The sequence below is a fragment of the Diadema setosum genome, chromosome 2 (genome assembly GCF_964275005.1).
Source record: "Diadema setosum chromosome 2, eeDiaSeto1, whole genome shotgun sequence".
In the NCBI taxonomy this organism is placed as follows: Eukaryota; Metazoa; Echinodermata; class Echinoidea; order Diadematoida; family Diadematidae; genus Diadema; species Diadema setosum.
The window spans coordinates 46,333,627-46,354,045 of record NC_092686.1 but is presented as its reverse complement, the minus strand read 5'-3'; the positions used below and the strand labels follow the sequence as shown (position 1 = coordinate 46,354,045).

Sequence of the window (20,419 nt, the reverse complement as noted above, 5' to 3'; positions counted from 1 at the left end):
ATTACAGATGGCTCGCTTCGCATGATATGCGACGACACGTCACGGAAAAGATTCTGTATGCTGTCTTTTCTCTCCTGCATAAAACACGCAGTATAGTACCGATCGTCGCTAGGTCAGTCTTGCAAAATTGCTGCCGACGCAGTGCTGTGAGCAATTAACCGTGGTCAAGGGCAGATTTTGTCTTCGTTACTATCTAAAACGTAAGCAGAAACTGGCAAAATCGTGAAATAGGCCCCACCGCAGTGCGCGTGCACCCGTGCGTTAGCAAGCAAGGTTAGGTTAGGGTTAGGGTTTAGAGTTAGGTAGGGTTGTATTTATGGTTAAATTGGCCATTAAATTAGTCAAGGGACATTAGGGAGTCCTTCCGAGAATAAAAAGTAGAAGACTAAAGAAAAAACGGGAGAAAGGGAGGACGAAAGATGCTATGCTGTGGAAATCAGCCCCACCGCCGTATGCATCTCGCGTAAACGCCGTTTGGTGGGGCCGCATTCACGAGTATTATACTGTGGAAGAAAGCCCCACCGCCGTGCTTATCTACCGATAAACGCCACACGGTGGGGCTGAATTCACGAGTATAAACAGGCGAGCCGCCGTAGTATTTGTACGGACACGCAGTGGTGGGGCCTATTTCACGAGTATGCCGCAGAAACTCCCATACAATCAAGGGACAAAGTTGTAGCTTAGTGTGTTCACTGTTGTGTAGTGCCTAGTGGTAAATACACCGTATAGAATCTACTGATGTTCACATGATACCCGTTTAAAATAATGTTTTTCTATCAATAGAAACTTAAAATATCTCATACTCACGAGTCACAGTTTGCCTGAATTTTTACAGTTTTACCCACATGTAAAGAAAATACTCTGAATTCACAAGCACGTGTTAGAAATGCGATTTGACTAGATCTATGAGGTACTGCATAGGCCCTACTCTATGATAACTGCATCAAACATGAGGCGTGTTATTTTGACGTTCACATCAACAGTTGCGCTGTCGTCTACTTTGAAACTGTGACACCCCTACCCTCTATTGCCAATGCGTGTGAAGTGCAGTTTCTAGCATCAGAATTTATATGCTTAGGAATATCCTTCCAGGCTGCATTTATCAAACGTGAGAGAGAGAGTCCCGTTTCAAAACGTGTTTGGAATGGTGTTTCCGAACGTGGTTTGAAACGCAATTCTTGGGGTGCTGTGTTTATCTAGCCATCATACAATCACCATCATTTGTGTTGTCACTGCGCAGCTGCTTTGCGCCGTTCGACCCGGGAAGTAAAGGTCAACTGCGTACCACCAAACATGCCTCATCATTCACACACAAATAATGGGCAGAAAACACTAGTAACCCAAAACAGCTGGTATTTGACATGACCGTAAGATATAAACGCGTTTCAAAACAGCATTGCATTTAATTATCTACTTGGAGAAAGGCGATCATAGTCTCAAACGCGTTTGATTTATTTAGCCCCTGAAAATGCATTAAAGGACAAGTCCACCTTCATATACAACTAATGACAGAATGCAGCAATATTAGAAGAACACATCGGTGAAAGTTTGAGGAAAATATATTTTTTTAATATTTTATTTATATTGTGTGCTATGTACTTGTGGAATTTCTAGTAGTTTATTTGACTGAAACAGTAGTGAATAACAAATTTGTTTCATTTCATTCATTTCATCACCCATTTTAGAATTCCTGTGAACTCTGATGCACTTCAGAAAAAGAGTGGGCCATGTTCACATCTCACCCAAATGAGCACTTTACGAGACACCAAGCAGAACCCAGCAGGTGAATCCAGCACCGGTGTTAGGCTGAGGAAGGGCAAGTCAGACCACACAGGTGCCATGGTTCCTCGTATCTCTGTGGAGCCCTCCCATAGGGCAGAAGAGATGTCTTACCCCATGGATGCACCAGGCTTGGGTAGTGGTCTCAGAGAGGAGGAGGAAAAGGAGAATGGGATAGGAAGTGGCAAGGACCTGCACACCAGGTACAAACACCTGAATGGCGCTGGTGTCCCGAGCCATGATACTGGGATTAGGAGTGCAAGTCAGGGGCAGGATGATGTGGAGATAGAGACAAGCTTCACAGAACCATTGCTTGGCAGGACTGAATCTGATGATGATTTGGAGGAGGAAATCAATGTCGATGGTGACGCAGCCTCCACGAGAACTCGATCAGACGGTGGAGTAGTACCTCCAAAGGAGTCTTCTTTTATCATAGCAGCTCAGGTCTTTATACCATTCCTCATAGCTGGCTTTGGCACTGTCTTTGCAGGGCTTGTTCTAGATCATGTCCAGGTAAGTCTAGACACAGTTCTGTTCATCTTGTAACATGTTTCTGGCCTTATCTGGCCATGCCTTTCAAATCAAATGGCTGTAACATTAATATTTGATGGCTAGTGTAGATGTTTATAAAGCAGACTGAAGCAATTCTTTGTAAGCAAATATCAAAGTAGCCCACACATTTGATGACATCTATGATGAGACTGCTGTATTGAACAACTGTTTCTACAACAGGAAGCATGCTATTGGGGACATATTTTCCTGGCTATCTGGAATCCTTTACATCGCTCAGGATTTTTCTTTATGTTCCTTCCCTGCATAGTAGATGTGTGAAATAATGCAAACATGGTGATTTTTTACAGCTTGATAGTAATACCAAGTTACTGAGTGATCTAGCTCATTTTAGTTTCAAATATGATTGAGTCATTGTAGTAACATAGACCCCGTTTACAGTGCGAGGCTCGGCTGCGGCCGAGCCGCGGCCGAGCCCAGCCCCGCTTCAGTGTAAACGCGCAAAAGGCCAAATGCGAGGCCAAAATTGGCCTCGCATTTGGCCTCGCTCTGGAGGTGGTCTCGGCCGTGGCCGAGCCGCGGCCGAGCCCGGCCTCTTCTTGGTGTAAACGCAAACTGGGCCAAATGCGCGGCCAATTGCGCGGCCAATTTTAGTCTGGCTTCCAAACCCTCTGCCTGTATCTTTCGCTATTCAGGATATTAACCCCCTCAACGTCGAAAACTAGTATAGTTTAAGGTGGTTTTGTCCTGCAAAGGATTTTTTCCTTCGGCAAAGGCCTTTGCCCGAACGGCGACTTCGTCGCCACGGAATTCATTTGGCAAAGGGTCTGAAAACCAGACAATACCAAATTGCGTTTGTTTACAAGCAGAGCGCCACTACGACAAAATATTGAAAGGTTTGAATCAAAAGCGCGGCCGAGCCCAGCAGTGTAAACGGACAAAATTGCGAGGCTCGGCCGCGCAATTGAGGCCGGACTCGGCCGCGGCCGAGCCGCTGCCGAGCTGCGGCCGAGCCCGGCCCCGCACTGTAAACGGGGTCATAGTATCCTATTAGCCTGGTAGGCATAAAAACGTCATCAAATATGGACCGTCCAGGAATGCTCTTAGTTTGATGGATAGTGGAAAAGACAGGAGATTGTGCAATATTAAACTGTGTGAAGAAGTGGGTTTGCATACATAACAGTTAGGGCTGGGCAGTGTAAAATGAACAAATGTGAACACATTCATTCAGTTGTTGGTGCATGACGTTACCATGGGTATATTACAATGGTCTTGTAAGACAATTATGTGATGACAAACCTTCAGGACTGACTGGCCATATTGTCAGGTGTTTACCCGTGTGTGTTTGGGGGGGGGGGGAGGGAAAGAATATAGAGAGTGTGTATGTGTGTAAAGCAAATGTACTCGTGCAAATAGTTTGCCACATCTGTTAATAATCGATCCATAAGTGATGTATTTAAATGTAAATATTTGTCCTGAGTGTTACTAATTACAATTTCGTGTCACGTGAACCGAGGATTGGGACACCATACACTCTTTGATAGCCATTCTACCAATGTACATATTGTACTCAAAGGCAAAATGTGCGTCAAACCAGGGAGGTGAGACTGAGCACTCAAACAATGCAACAGACATAACATGTTTCTATCCTTTTTATGCTCTATTTTCTCTGTCGTGTCTTGAAAGAGTGAAAACATTCTTTCTCTCTCTTTCTCTCTTGCCTTCTCTTGTTGATTTCTCAAGTGCTTTTACAGTGTATGTTATATTAGATAAGATGTGTGAAGTGTCAAATGATTTGGTAATTTCATAGACAATACTTTGGAGTCACAAAGACATAGAGAAATACTGATAAATTATTGTTAGATATCAGCAGACAACAAAAAAAAAGTGATCAGGAGGTCGTAGGTTCGAATCCTGCTCGAGTATGTACGCCCATGATTTTTTATCATGGCTACTACTAAAACACTGATCAATTCAGTGCTTATTTACGTCGACGTAGGGCAATTTGTCAATCAGTTGCAAAAAAATAGATATTTTCATTTTTAATAACAGAAACATATTTCTCAACCTTGCAACTTGTAGTAAATATTGATCTCCTATATCAATAATGTTAATGTTACGTTGATTTTTAGACTGCAATCAAAGTGCTCAATAACTACACAGGTTCACTACCAACAATGTCCCCAAATCAACTGCATGTACACTGTATATTGTACAGAGGTCTTGAAATTATATGTGGTGCTGCAAAAAGGTTGCAGACACCATGTGATGACCATTTGCATAAAACGCATGTCCTCTCACAGCTTTGGTATTGTTGTTAAATCATAAATGTGAGCTGCTTCACTAGTTTTCTTTTTCTTGTCTCTTTTTTTTTCTTTTTCTTTTCTTGCTGAAAGATCATGAGATCACTTGGACTGATGAAGATGTTAAGAGTTTTTCTCAGAAATCAATCAAATCACAGCTGTTTCTTTGTTCTTCATGCTTACAATAGAACACAAACAGGCAAACAAACGTGAGAAAGGATGTAAAATTTATCAACTCGAGAACTTTTGCAACATGAGTTCTTTGCCTGTAACATTATCCGTTGTTAAAGGTAGGGAATCCCATTTGCATGCCTTAAATGAAGAGTTGTATAAACACAGTGATGTTGAAGAGAGTATCATTTTAGAAACTCCCATAAAGTATTGAAAGTGGAAGGTAACATTTAGTACATTTTATTGACCGTTAGATTTTGAATTGAATTCTTTTCGGGGCTCACCGTAAATTCCAGTACATTACTAGGCTACCTTTGCAGACCCATGCACTGCATGTGTGTCCATCATGTATATTTTGTGAATAAAATTCATCAAAACTTACAAACATTTCTATATGCATTCTTGCCACACACTCTATATGTTATTACATCAGCTCATATACTTTTAGATTTGTGTTTATAGATAAAAAAATAAGAAGACTGCAACAAAAAGGCTTAAGTGTGGCTGACACACAGAACTACTGAGTAGTTGAGTTTTGTGCATTATTCAAATTGTAGATAACTGTTGACTTCCAAATTTCTAAGCAGTGGCCTATACAAGTCCCCTGAGGTTCATATTTAATGTTTTGCTGCATTTTGGGAGTTCTGTAAAAGGTATCTCCTACCTTTAGGAATGATAGATATTGAAAATCATTTACACTGGTACTTTTGATGGTATGAGAGTAGACACGTGTTGCATTCAGTCTACAAATCAATGAACTTGTCCCAGGATTCTGCACATATGGACAATATACAAGCCTACATACATTGTACAACAACAAACTTCCTGGTAGAACCTTGCTTTACATTATTCAATTGTTACTCTGCATGATGCAGTATACCAATTGACTTTGCATAAACAATGTATGAATTTTGTAATGTATTTTTTATGCCTCCGTTTTTCATAAATAAATTGTGGCACATATTCCCTTATCGGCACCAATAATGTGCACCATTGAGAGAGGACATTTAATGTGAAATGTTGGGATCTCTAGTAGATGAAAAAAAAAAAATCATGAAAATAATGATTTGAAGTGTTCATCAACAAATATCCTGTATGAGTGAGAGTATCTCTTTGTGACAGTGAATACACCGTGTGTCCTGTTTTCATGATAGCTAGTTTATGTAACCAGACAGTGAAAAGGGGTAACTGATAATGTTTTCTGGAAGTCAAGTTTTTTTTTCTCTCTCTCTCTTACTTTCTATTCTTATGTTTAAATGTATGTGCTATTGTGTGGTGGGAAAACTATGTGAGACTATCTCATTTAGTTTATAAAATGCAGTGGACTAAGAGTCCATATTAGCAAAGTCCACACAGGACATCTTCTAAATAAATAAGCAAAAAACTAAACAACAAACAACAGAACCAATTGAAGGAGCTCATACTTGTTTGTGTACTTGTAGCCTAATTTTTCTGCCCTTGATTTCATATTTTGTCCCACTTTTGTCTGTTTCTCAGCACTGGGCTGTATTTGTCCAGGTGACAGAGGTGTTTATATTGGTTCCTGCTCTACTTGGCTTGAAAGGAAACCTGGAAATGACCCTGGCATCAAGGTTATCAACTGCGGTAAGTCTGCTTCTCAGAGTGATGATTGCTCATTTCTCATTTCTATAGCAATCTGTAGCCATGATCATATCGTTATATGCAGCCTGAACAGTCTAAAGCTATGATGGTAATATATGCAGGCTTAAACATTAGTGTAATGTGTCAATATATTTTCTGCTCAGAACTGTTCTTGAAGTAGAATGATATGAATGTACTACAGTAGATAATAGCATGGACCTACTACACATATGGACATTCATCGTATTGTTAATTAATTCATGCACCTATACATCTCAAAAGCGCCACAAAGACATTTTTAACATGCTTCACTGCTTTGATCCCTATGATCGTCGCCGCCAACAAGCCTGGAGAAGAACAAGACGGAGATTCGAGAAATCTAAAACTGTGTATGTGCGCAGAAGAAAATAACTCACAAAAATCGAGTAAAGTGAATGTGCAGTTGTGGTATATGTTAGGAAATCATGCCTCAAACAATTGCGCTTGGGAGAAGCAGGTAGTTTTTAAAAGAAAGCTAACATTTTGGCAGAATGATTGTCATTTATGATCTCAATATTTCACTTTTCTCCAGCTTATTCCTGAGCAAAAAGGGATGGTAATGGTAGAGAACAGGTATATCTTGCCATTAGGCAAGGTCTTGTGCATGTGCGAAAATGTGCGAATCAGCAATTATCCATCTTTTGACACAAAATTTGCCATGTTCTCAGGTTTTGCTGCTCCTCATCATCTGTATTCATTCAAAGCAATTTCCATCTGAAAAAGGCACAACATCAGCGAAACAAGACCGCAATGAGGGAAATGGTTCTTTTGTTAGTGACGATGCACAATTGCACAATTGCCATTATCCAAGCACCTGAATGTACTCATTAAAGGGGATGGCTAGTAACTGATCAGTGGGAAACAGTGGGAATGCTGGGGGATGATTGTTCCAATCCTTGTGGGATTCATTTAAGAGTACAATTGTTGTGTAAAAATTATTTGCTTCAGAATGGTCTCATATTCAAGTAATGTGCAGTTTAATGCCCCGTCACTGACCAGGCACGCTAACCTGCACATTACTTGAATATGAGACCATTCTGAAGCAAATAATTTTCACACAACAAAAGATATATAATGTACTCTTGAATGAATCCCACAAGGATTGGAACAATCATCCCCCAGCATTCCCACTGTTTCCCACTGATCAGTTACTAGCCATCCCCTTTAAGATGCACATAATCAGGTGGCAGTGGTGATGATGGGATCAAAAAAAGACCTCCGTTCATAGTCCATTATGTGTAGTAGGTCCATGATTATAGTGAGTATTTGTTCTCATTGCCAAATGTCAAAGGGCTTGCAGGTGATAGCTCTGCATTTTTTGAAAGATTAGTACTGGTATGTTGTTCAGATGCTTCTTGAATAAACATTTAGTATAAAGTGAAGCTACAGGGTGTACACACTTGTCTAAGTGTAGGGATGGTGTTTCATGTGAAGCAACATTGTGGATTTATCTCTCTGTATTTGTCACTGATAATCAAAATTGATCTCTGAATGGTCAACCCAAGGGTATCTTAACGGGATTAATTGATTGAAGTGTCAGTCATTTTTACACTTGTGATTTAAAACTCTCTTTGTAAGTTTTCCCTTTTGGTTTGGTAACTATTGAACATACATTAATGTACTTTGTGAGTTGTTATAAATGGCTGAAGCAGGTTTGGCCTGCATTCTAAAGGTAAAGTGTTATTGTAGAAATAGCTTTTCTGTTTTTTCCTTCCATGGTATAAACATTTTATGCTAATGTACCAACACAAAATTATGAAATTGCTGAAACTGATGCTCTGTATTCATTGATTTTTCTCAAGCAGTTGAAATGTGCGACTTTTGTGGTGATGAAGAAAAAGAGTCAGATACTGATGGTTTTATGTTGTTGGAGTTTATAAACATCTTAATCAAACCTGTGGTAGACAAGGAATTTAGGGCAGTGGATTTGGTTCCAGGGAGCTATTTCTCCATCATTTTCAAATACAAAACCAGATCAAATGTGCTTGATTTATGTGTTGACTCCAGGCAAATCTTGGGATCATGGACAACAGAAAGAAGCTGCAGGAAATGATTATAGGAAACATGGCGCTGACACAGGTAAGTGGAGAACAATCTCATGAGAAAGAAGTTTTCATGCTCTTTGTTTTCCTCTTTTGAAATGGTTCAACCTCTTTGAATTGGGATGAAAATTCATGTGTCTGTCTTAGTCAGGAGTGCCCACATGTCACATGAATTAAGCTGTCTTCCCACTGGTCATTATTCTAATTAAGGACACTGAAAATCACCGTAAACCCTTAAGACCCTGACCTGCCCCAGTTGCAGGCAGTTTAATGTTACAACTCTCCTGCTCAGCTGCATTTATGCACTAGGTTCAAGGTGTTGTACTAGCATAGATAATGGGGTGAATGCATATCATCTTTAGCTAATACTTTAACATTACCCGATAAGATTTACTGGTACTTCAGCTTGTGAGAGTATCACATAATCTGTTAATCAAACAGCCTTTTAGCACTTTACTAAGGACCAAACCACAACATGTGAGAAATGATGATAATAAACTATTTATGCCTCTGCCAGGAAGTGTCACCAGAGGAAATGTTTTCTGGTTGTCTGTCTGTCCATCCTTCCGTCCAAAGTTGATTTTGTGGACAGCGTTTGAGTACATACAAATGGAACTTGGCATATACATGTACGTATGAGTGGACAAAGCTGCTCCTATCAACTTGTGGGGGCATACGCTCAAGGTCAAAGGTCAAATTCTTAAATTTCACTATTTTCCCAGCATCTCTGCAATGCCTGCAGGTATTTTCATAAAACTTAATGAATACATGTGTTACCAGATGACCATTCTCTAGGGAGAGTTAGATCTAAGGTCTCTAGGTCCAGGTCAACAGTTATGTGAAACTGCTCTAAGTTTCTTTATGAAACTTTTGTACATACAGTATATACCAAAAGAAACTTTGCGTTAATCAACAGTAACGTTTCATTAACGCAAGCGGTTTCACCTGAATCGTTAGTAACGCAAAGTAACGATCGGGAAAATTAACGTTTGTAGTAACGATGAGTAACGATGAGTAACGATCGCTAACGCAAATTAACGATGTTTCGTTAAAATTAACGATAGGTAACGCAAGAACACCCACGAGATTTTGGTTTTGTAACGAGACCTGGTGAAAGGACGACGTAGCCCCTGCCGAGTGTAGCGATTTAGCGGAGTCTTTTCGCGAATCGAATCACGATTTCGCGAATGGTTAATTTGCGACCGGCGTCACCAAAAACGCACGCCGGGCCGCGTGGCCACCAAAAAAGCCGGATGTTTGCCTTCAGTTTTGAAAATGAACAGCGGTAACTATCGGCTCTGTAAGCTGCTAGAATAAATGTCAGATGTTTGCTCGTAATTTTGGAAATGAATAACGGTAATATTCGACTCCGTATTATACAAGAATAAATGTCGGATGTTTGCTTATACTTTTGGAAATGAATAATGGTAAGATTCAGCTCCGTACTGTGCTGAAATTAATGTCAGATATTTGATTTTGCGTTCGGAAATCAATAGGGATAAAATAAGGCTCCGGAAGATGCTGAAATAAATGTCGAATGTTTGCTTTGACGGTCGGATATAAGTGATAATGAATTTCAACTCCGTATACGATGATAAAATAAATGCCGGAAGTTTACTTTTACGTTCGAAAGTAAATAATAATAATATTTAGCTCTGGAAGATGCTAAGGTAAATGTCGAATTATCCCTTTGGCGTTCGGAAATGAATAACAATAGTAATAAACTTCGTACAACGACGAGATAAATGTTGGATGTTTGCTTTTACTTTCGAAAGTGAATAGCAATAACATTCGGCTCCAGAAGATGCTGAAATATGTCAGATGATTGTTTTTACGTTCGGAAGTGAATAACAGTAATATTTTGCTCCATACGATGGTAAATAACTGTCGGATGTTTGCTTTAAAATTTCGAAATGAATAACAGTAACATTTAACTGCGTTTGATGGTGAAGTTAATGTTTGCTTTGACGTTCGGAAATGAATAACAATAATATTCAACTCCGTCCGATGATGATAAAAAATGTTTGATGTTTACTTCTATGTTCGAAAGTAGATAGCAATAACAATCAGCTCCGGAAGATGCTAAAATAAATGTTGAATGTTTGCTTTGGCGTTCGGAAATGAATAACAATAGTATTCAACTCAGTACGATGATGAAATAATTGCTGGATGTTCGCTTTTACGTTCAAAAGTAAATGGCAATAACATTCAGCGCGGAAGATACTAAAATATATGTCGAATGATCCCTTTGACGTTCGGAAATGAATAACAATGATATTCAGCTCCGTACGATGATGAAATGCCGATTGTTCGCTTTTACGTTCGAAAGTAAATAGTGCTCAATAACATTCGGCTTCGGAAGATGCCAAAATAAATGTCAGATGATTAAAGATTGCTTGAACGTTCGGAAGTGACAAGCAGTAACATTCTGCTCCATAATTAAAATGCTAAAATGAATATCAGACATTTGCTATAAATTTAACATTTCGAAATGAATAACAATAACATCCAGTTGCGTTTGATGGTAAATTTAATGTCGGATGACGTTTGAATGTGAAAAACAGTATAACATTCGGCTCCGTACGATGCTGACATATGTCAGATGATTCATTTCACTTTCGGAAGTGGACAGCAGTAACATTCTTCCGTATCCGGGCAATTACCCCCAGAGGGCAATTACCCCCCGGCCAATTTCTGGTTGGTGGTAAGGTAAGAGTAAAGATTAGGGTTAGGGTTAGGTTTAGGGTTAGGAGTTTAGTTTAGCGTTAGGGTTAGGGTCAGGATTAGGATTAGGATAAGGGCCAGGGGAAGGGTGCGGGGTAATTGCCCAGGGGGTAATTGCCCTAGACCCACATTCTTCTCCTTCAATCATAAAGTAAATGTCGGGTGTTTGCTTTTGAATTTGGAGATGAATAACGGTAATATTCTGCTCCGTACGATGCTAAAATAAGTAACAGATTGTTGCTTGTACATTTGGAAATTATAAACGGTATCAAACGGCTCAGTTAGATGATAAATAAAGAGCGGATGTTTGCTTTCACGTTCGGAAATTCTTGAATAAGGATGATATTCAGGTCCGTAAGATGATAGAACGAATGTCGGTTGCTTGGTTTTACATTTGAAAATGATTAACGGTAACATTCGGCTCCGGAAGGTGTTAAAATACTTGTAAATGTTGAATGATTGCTTGAATTTCCACCAGAAATAAATAACGGTAATTTTTTGGCTCTTTACGATGCTAAAACAAATGTCGGATGTTTACAATGTCTGCAAATGCTCCCACTTTCTCATTTCAAACGTCAAACCAGGAGTAATCGCACCGGGCCGAAAGGGGAAAAGGAAAAGTATATCCTGAATCTATATCCTTCACATCGACAAGAAGACAAACGATAGAAAAAAGAAAGAAAATGAATGGACCCACATGACGCATAATTTTGGTAAATCTGCGGGATATTCGTTATTTCATTTTGCTGTGTTCAAACTATACACCAGTATAGCTTTTCGAGTGTGATCTTAATGCGTATGAATGTTCTATGGACTTTAAGTTTATAATGCGAAAGAGGGTAACTATAAAACAATTAACGACATTGATAACGCCAAACAATAGGAAATTTCAGAGTGCAAGAAAAATAAGACGTCGCGGAAGTACGCCAGACGTCATAATTGCTTTTTTTGTTTTGTTCCTTTCTAGCTCCACAACATCGCCTAGGAAAATCGATTTGACCAAGAACAAAAGCATGTCCCTCTTTTCTTCCTGGGCAATTACCCCGGACCCTTCCCCTGGCCCTAATCCTAACCATAACGCAAACTCCTCGCCCTAAACCTAACCCTAATCTTTACTCTAACCTTACCATTAACCAGTATTTAGCGGGGGAGGGGGGGGGGGGGGTATTGCCCTCTGGGGTTAATTGCCCGGATTAGGTTGCAACACACAACAAAAACCTCTTCTCAGCCCTAACTTTCCCAATCTCCGTGTGTTGTCAGGTGAAACGACATGTTCAAATACAAGAATAAAACAACAGTAGGTATTGATTGAAACTCGACACCCATTCATGCCAGCCAGGCCAGGCTGAAATGTAACTTCAAAGCACATTCCGACAGCTGGCTGGCAAAACCACATGGCAAAGGAATTTGCGCGCGCGTGTGGATTGCTCAATTAGAGGGCCTGGGAGCGGGAAAAACAAGGGTGATTTGATAGTCTGTGAGTTATCAAAAGCAGACCTTTCGAACAATTGCAAACGTCATGATACTATTTTGTCTTCCTTTTGGACTGAAAGAAAAAAAATCACAAAGACGAGTTGAGTACACGTTGTATCACAATTTTTTACATAGCCATGCAAAACGATAACTACACTCATGTCATGACAAGAAATGAATCAATATTCCAAGACAAATACAAAGCAGCCTCGGGTACGGACGGTGACCAGAAACGCCACGCATTCACGATGCACGTCGGGGAGAGGTGGGAAGAGAATCTTCCCGCCTCCCTTGGAGCAACATGGAGTTGGCAGGGAGGGGTGATCCTGGAGTTTGTGACAACTTCCCGATACTCCGTGACAACAGGGAGGTAGAAGAGAGACACTCCACCTCCCTGGTGACAACACGATTGTGACGATCTCAAAGCATGGACCTTACCACGCCCAGCAAATCTGCGTGCTACTTCTCAAATTTGAAGGAACCTTGTCTCTGATCTGTTGAGTTGTTTTTGCTGAATATCAGGAGCTTTTCATGCCTGAAGTTCAAATGGATGGTTGCCAAAAATTTCATTATTTATAAATCTCTCAGTAATTTATTTTAGGCTGTTGATGCTGCCGTAAAAACATTAGAAATTTCATATGAACTACTAGTAGTCAGGATAAAGACAAAAAATCTCCGCACAAAACAAATACAAGTATTTTTTTATTGTCATTGGTAGTCAAATTTGTGTTTTACAGATATAACTATTGTATTACACGTAGTAACACTTTCATGGTAAGTTTGACGTTTTAAACGGAGATCGCAGGAGAGTTTTTTTAAGGAGTGCTACCATTTCTAAACGTGAAGGCATGTTAAATGAAAGGAGAAAAAAAAAAGAATCAACGTTTGTAATCCTGGGTCTTCGACTAGAGCTATCTTTAATTAAACATTCATCTCCAAGACCCCAGACTGTTCATGACCTCCGAGAATGCGCCAGTACGCGCGGTTTCTTCTGTTGATTGGTCTCTCTCTCTCTCCACCCCTCCCCATTCCCACTCTGGCACCTTGGCATCGTGGGATTTTTCATGTTTCTGGGTAAACTTTCATGTGAAAGCGTGCCTATCAAGTCACCACCACTTGACATGCGAGCAGAAAGTGGCAGACATTTTCTTCTGCTGCCCGCTACTTTTACTGCCGAAATACTCAGCTTTGTCACCACACAATACCACCAGTTATTCAGCGAGACACACGTTGTGTATTGGAATATAAATGGACTTTTGCACCTTCCTGAATTGAGTAAGTGTCTGACAGTTAAAAATCGTGACATCGCTAACGTTAGACAGTCGGTTAACAGTCGTTAGTTTTAGGCTTGCGTATGCGTGATTTCATGGGTTCAATGTTCGATGGAAAATGTTGGCTCTGGGGAAAAAGGTGGCTTCGACATTTTTGCTCGCCCGATTCCATTGACTGCGCCCATGAGTACAAATTTGACGACCATGACAATACGACATTGCCCGGGGAGTTCTGCTCAACTATAAAATCTTTTCGGTATTTGTATCGCTATTTTAATGCCCTCCGCCGGCAGGAAATTGTCCGTAGTAAATATAAAGAACGACAGGCATCTCCGAGTCTCGCAATTTCCGAGATTTCTTTCCAGTCCACATGACAAGTCCGCTAACGCAAGATCTAAAAATTAACGCACAGTAACGATCTGTAACGCACAGTAACGATCATTCACGCACAGTAACGATCTGTAACAATCATTCACGCACGGTGATCGTTAATTTTGTAACGCAGAAAGATTAACGCAGTACCGATCGGCGCTTGCGTTACACGTAAATTTAACGCAAAGTTTCTTTTGGTATATACTGTATGCATGCATTGCCTTACAGTGATTCTCATGGGAAGTTTTGGGACATGGGGTCAAAGGTCAGGATAAAATGCTAAAATTAAACTTTTTACTGCTGAAATTAAACTTCCTCCATACTTTCTCCATACCTAGGGAGTTACTCACTTCATACACTCATAGGCCCGAATTCTCAAAGGTGGAATAACTTTATTACACCGCTTATTCTGCCGATTTATTACGCCTCTTATGCAAATCAGGCCCTCGTGACGTAAAATGATGCGATGTATTCCCCGGAATCTATTCTCAAAGGTGGAATAACTTATTCCCCGGAATAACTATTCCGCGGAATAGTTATTCCAGCTTTTAGAATTCGGGCCATACACTATAGTCGCCTTTTGCCAAGGCCCTCTCGCTGTATGATGGTGAGCAAGTGGAGGCAAATGAAGGGAGCTCAGCTGAGGTGGACAGCCCGTGGGCCTTTTGAGATCTGATTTGCATCCTTATATTAGCCCTTTGAGTTACTGATTTTTGCTCCCTGAATTAGGGAGCAAAAATTGACCAGTTTGTGTATCTGTCTGCCGAAGCCCGATTCTTATTTGCACACAGCGAATGCATGCCAAAGACCTCCGCTGGTGGTTAGTGATGCATGCGAACAGGCCGGACAACGCCAAGACTGGGGTTGTGGGGAGCGCGCCATTCCTATAGTCGATTGGAACCCTTGAATATGATTATTCAGTAGGGTTCATGTGTCATGAAACTTGGTATATGTATGCTTCACTGCGCAATGATTCTATAGGAAAAGATTTGGTCTGAGGGGTCAAAGGTCAAGGGTAAAAGGTCTGCCATGTAAAACTGTAATCAAATATTTTGAGGATTTACTGTAGACTTATTAAGAGAATGCAATATCGTGAAGGCATACCAGTTGTCATAGCAACATTTCTATTCTTTTTAATATGATAGATATGTTTTCACTGTTGCTCTGATTTCATCTAGTGCCAGGCTCTGGTGGTTGGATTCCTGGCTTCGGTGGCGGCTGTCCTATTTGGCTGGATCCCAGACGGGGAGTTCAACATTCACCACACCCTGCTGCTCTGTGCCAGCAGCATGGTGACTGCCTCTCTAGCTAGTGCCATATTGGGTGAGTGTCCCTAGACCTATGGCAGATAAAGGGAGGGATGATGGGGATGGTAGTGGTGGGGGGGGGGGGGGGAGGTGGAGGGAAGTGATGTGAGTTAGGAAGTTGACCTTAGTTATGACCACATCCTAGCAAGACAACAGAGAATCTGAAAGGCACAAAGGTTGTCTTGACCATAATCAAATTATAGACATATCCTGTGACCCAGAAGTCATATAAAGGTAAAAAAGAAGTCCTTTGCAAACATCCTCACTGCACGTCTAGTAACCATGGAAAGTTAGAAATTATTCATACCTACTTTATAAAAAGTTATGATACTAGCTGCTCAGCTCTATTTCAAAAAAAGTTCCTGTGAACTATCAATAAAGGCTGTATCATGTGGAAGAAGATCCGTTCGAAGATCCGTTCTTTGTTACTACATTGTATTCATATTGTGTTATTATTTGCTTGTAAATTATGTTTTTATTATGTTATTATGTGTATGTAAATGTTTTGTATTTGTGGAAATGAAATAGAAATGAAATGAAAATGAAATGAAAGATCCAATTGTACATACATTGTAAACCATAGTTGTGTGTGCATGACAGATTTGTAGTTCTTTCATGATAAGGACAGCAAGTCCTCTATTTAGATTGTCAAGTAGGCAGTTAATTGCGTGGATGAGGACTGAGATGTCAGTCCCCTGACTTTGGGCATGAGTGGGAGGTGTGTTTTGTCTCTCTTGTGTGGCAAAAGTGTTGGATGACCATTACTACACTTACATACAGATGTATGATGATGTGCAATGCCCAAAATTTTGGCATATGAGGCTTTATGCATGTAATTTTGACCATACCTTGGCTATACTTTGATAACATTTCTGCCTTCTAAGAAAGCTTTCCATTATGTGACTTCTAATGTCATTTTGTGCCCCCACCTGCCTACATGTGAATATTTGTCTGTATTTCCTGATCTACTCCCAGGGGGTATTATGGTGGGTGTCATCCTTTTATCAAGAAAGTGCAAAATCAACCCAGACAATGTGGCCACACCTATAGCAGCCAGCCTAGGGGACCTCATAACACTGTCACTCTTAGCCTGGATCAGCAATGTCTTGTTCAAAGCTATAGGTAAGTATGAAATGGTTCTAATCTGATTGAGGGAGTGGATACCAAAGTGAAGCTTGCCCAACCTGTGACCATCTGCTCTCTTGTGGATATTGGCGTCAGTTGGAATTGGCACTGTGACACGGTTGATAGGGCAGTCAGTATTTGTTTTATACACCGAACAATGGAAAATCCTTGTCTTTTATTGTCAACAATGCTAAATATTTGAAAGGGTTTACAGTGGCACTGATTTCAGCTCATTTGTATCTATATGTTTCTATGCAAATTTATCATCTGCTTGTGGAGTTGGATTGCATTATATTAGAACTGCACTGTTGCTTTAATGTGACTGATCAGTATCACAAAAGTGCATTATTTATCAACCAGAGGCATTCACTGTAGAAATGACATATGATTGTAGCCAGGAAATGTTCTGCAAACATGTAGAAAGGAGTGCTCTCACTCTAGCATTGTCATGAGCAGTGTATGCAAGATCATGTTGCCATAGCAAACAGATGACCTCTGGCTGTCTTACAAGTATGTTATGAAAAAGAAAAGGAGGGGTCCAACCCCACCACTCACCACAAGAAAAGGTGATACGGATAATGAATAATAATAGTGGCCTAATATAAAGTGATGAAGTCCATCAAAAATGATGCTCATGTGGCTGTTTGAAAGATAAATTTGTCTTTATATAAAACTCATGTCAGATTTCAAAGTAGAAAAGGCTCAATCCAACTGAGAATGAGGAGCCTGATGTGGAGCTGCTAGGTAGTAGTGCCTCACACTGCATACACTCACACTAAAGACAAGATAAACAAACACAAACATAAAGGCAGCAAAATACAGCAAAACATTTCTGGCAGGTTACATGTTGTGTTGATGTTGTGTGAACACTCACTCCTGCAGGCAAACAGCACTGGCTGGCACCAACGATCATTGTGAGTCTGTTCTTACTGGTACCAATCTGGGCCTTCTTAGCGAGACGAAATGACTACACCAGGGAAGTCCTCCACAATGGATGGTCACCTGTCATCGCTGCCATGATGATTAGCAGGTTAGCAGGGAAAGAATGCAATTCGTTTTTTATGAGATCTGTCGTCACAATTCAAGATTCAAGATTCAATCATTTATTGTCTGATTTAAAAAAATACAGAAAATCTTCCTCCACTGGCAAGATAACAGAGCATAACATGACAAGAATAACAAACAGATCACATATAAATGCACATGCACATATAAATACATGATAATCAATTAACAATTCGACACATCACCAAACAGTACATTGTAACTAATTAGACTGAAATACTAGTGAAATGAAAAGGTATGTTTGAGACTATAACAATAAGATATTAAAATATACTATTGATGCATTGAATCTTTCCAACATGCTGGCGTCTGACTATGGCAAATATATATCAAAAATGCAAAGTCATAAATACAAAATTGCACAGGCCCTAATATGTTGTTGGGAGTGAAACATGTGTGATGTACACAGTGTACATTATACAGAACCCAGGGATCACGTGTCACATATGTGCCCAAGAAGAGTAGGAATAAGAAGAAAAGAATAGAAGTGGAAAGGATGGAAAGAGTTCCAGAGAACAGCTTCCTCTATGGGCACACATTGTAATACAGTGTTGTTACACAAATATGCATGCACACGTATGCGAAAACATTCCGTGGTCATTCCAATAAAATAGCATAGCAGAGTGCAACAATGAATGCTGCATAATGCAAAAGTAAATCACAGTCTAGCCAATCAATGATCTAGCCCTTAGCAGGTTTTGGGAATTAATGAGTTAAAATACTGTGGTTATGGTCCAGCAAATTCCATGTATGGTAGAAGTATGTCTTATGAATTGTAGTAATGAAATTAAGTGCAGAATAATAGTATACATGTAGGCTGCTTAATTTTCATGTATTATTAATATGTTGATGCTGAATGAAACGTTACATTATATGTTGGCAAACATCTCAGTGAGCTTGAAAAGAGTATAATGTAGACTGACTAGGTAAGTTATGAGAGATGTTCAAATGTATCTGAGGAGAATACTTGATGCAATGAGAGTTATTAAGTAAGACAGGACCCTTCCCCCCCCCCCCCCTCCATTAAGAGATTTCATGTTGCATTGTGGTTTTATTTGTAGTTTGCAGTTTCTTGTTTGATATGGTGCTTGAAGTTCTGGTAAGACTTTCATTCTTCTTCCCACTCCATCTGCCATCAGTGTGGGTGGCCTGGTGCTGGATATTGCCATACGAAGCAACGAGGGTGTGGCGGTGTTTAGTCCTGTCATCAACGGGGTCGGGGGCAACCTGGTGGCTGTGCAGGCCAGCAGGATCTCCACCCACCTCCATGCCATCGGCGCCCCTGGCACCCAGGATCCAGAACGCATCAAGAACTGTAACTCACCATTCACTGTCTTCTTCGGCAAAGGTACAGTATGAAAGAAGGGTCTTCTCTTGATTGTCACAACACTTATTTTATAACTTTTTTTTTGGGGGGGGGGGGGGGGAGGGGACAACATTTCAAAATCTAGTGGTGGGTGCAACTGCAGTAGTTATTCTGTGATATTTATGTCCTTTTAAGATATGCTCTTTAAAGAACTATATTGTTACTTAGGCATGAAGCACTTTGAGAGGAAGGAAAGGGTGATAGTACCTCAGATTTAACACTGTACTTCACTTCCTAGTGGATGTAGATTATTGTGCCTGGCTTTTTTATATACATATCATTCTAACACTGCCTTAAACTTGAATGAAGTCATGATTAAACAACAAATAAAATCTTATTTGGTGCTTAAAAAAAAAAAAAAAGAAGTTGAATTTATAATGTTTTTGGTTGTACATCTTTCGACTTGAAAAGCATTGAATCAAAGTAATTACTTCATCTGCTTAAGTTTTCCTTGATTCTGTCTCAAACAAGTTTGGTATAATCTCAGTGTAATTTCAGTAAAATCTCTGTATATCTGACCATTCATATTCCTTGCAACGTATTGTCAGTGTTTCAAACTTAGAACCTTTTGTGTCCCTTTTGTCACCAGACATGCACTCGAGGTCAGCCCGTGTGTTGATACTGATGGTCATACCTGGTCAGCTGATCTTCCTCTACTTCATCTCCTTTGTCAATGCCGGTCACTCATCCATCACACTAAGGGTGACCATCATGTATATCTCCATCGCTCTTATTCAGGTGAGTTTGGAGTTTTTGTGCCTCCGCCATGAAGTGTCGCCAGAGGCATTATTTTGTCCTTGGTAACTGTGATAACTGTGTCAGTTACCACTCACAGACATTGCCAGAAAGATCACACTTTTTATTGTCTTGTGGTGTTGATTGCGAAGATTTGCAATAAGGACCTCACCAGAGATAAATTTGTGTTTGTCATGTGACTCTTACACAATCTTTGGCTTTGTACTCATGGCCACACATAAAACATAAAAAAAAGCCTAGATTTTGAGGATCCTATTATGTCAGAACTGTAAATGTTTGCAACAGACTGCACATGTGCATTCTGATGGTATAAAACACAGGACTTTTCTGACATTGCTATTTTTCAAATTGTACAAATTGTTATTCTCGTTTGAGTGGAAAGCTCAAACATGCCGATTTTTTTTTTTTTTTAATATCATATTTCCTTCATAGCTGTGGTCACACTGGCAAAACTTTGCAAACTCTAAGTTCTCAAAGTCTTGCCAGTGTGACTACAAACTTCACAAAAACTTCT

At 40.1% G+C, this 20,419-nt stretch overlaps 1 protein-coding gene across 1 annotated transcript in view; it reads left to right on the top strand.

The window, feature by feature from the left end:
- The first annotated feature begins 56 nt into the window (after nucleotides 1-56).
- The window catches only part of LOC140245744 (solute carrier family 41 member 1-like), a 21,382-nt gene continuing 1,019 nt past the window's right edge, over nucleotides 57-20,419 (top strand). The window contains exons 1-9 of the mRNA XM_072325271.1: nucleotides 57-200; nucleotides 1,686-2,292; nucleotides 6,261-6,368; nucleotides 8,412-8,483; nucleotides 15,465-15,609; nucleotides 16,569-16,715; nucleotides 17,601-17,748; nucleotides 18,923-19,131; nucleotides 19,739-19,887. Of these exons, the coding sequence (XP_072181372.1) occupies nucleotides 1,747-2,292; nucleotides 6,261-6,368; nucleotides 8,412-8,483; nucleotides 15,465-15,609; nucleotides 16,569-16,715; nucleotides 17,601-17,748; nucleotides 18,923-19,131; nucleotides 19,739-19,887 (1,524 nt within the window). The 5' untranslated portion in view covers nucleotides 57-200; nucleotides 1,686-1,746. The remainder of the gene's footprint in view (nucleotides 201-1,685; nucleotides 2,293-6,260; nucleotides 6,369-8,411; nucleotides 8,484-15,464; nucleotides 15,610-16,568; nucleotides 16,716-17,600; nucleotides 17,749-18,922; nucleotides 19,132-19,738; nucleotides 19,888-20,419) is intronic.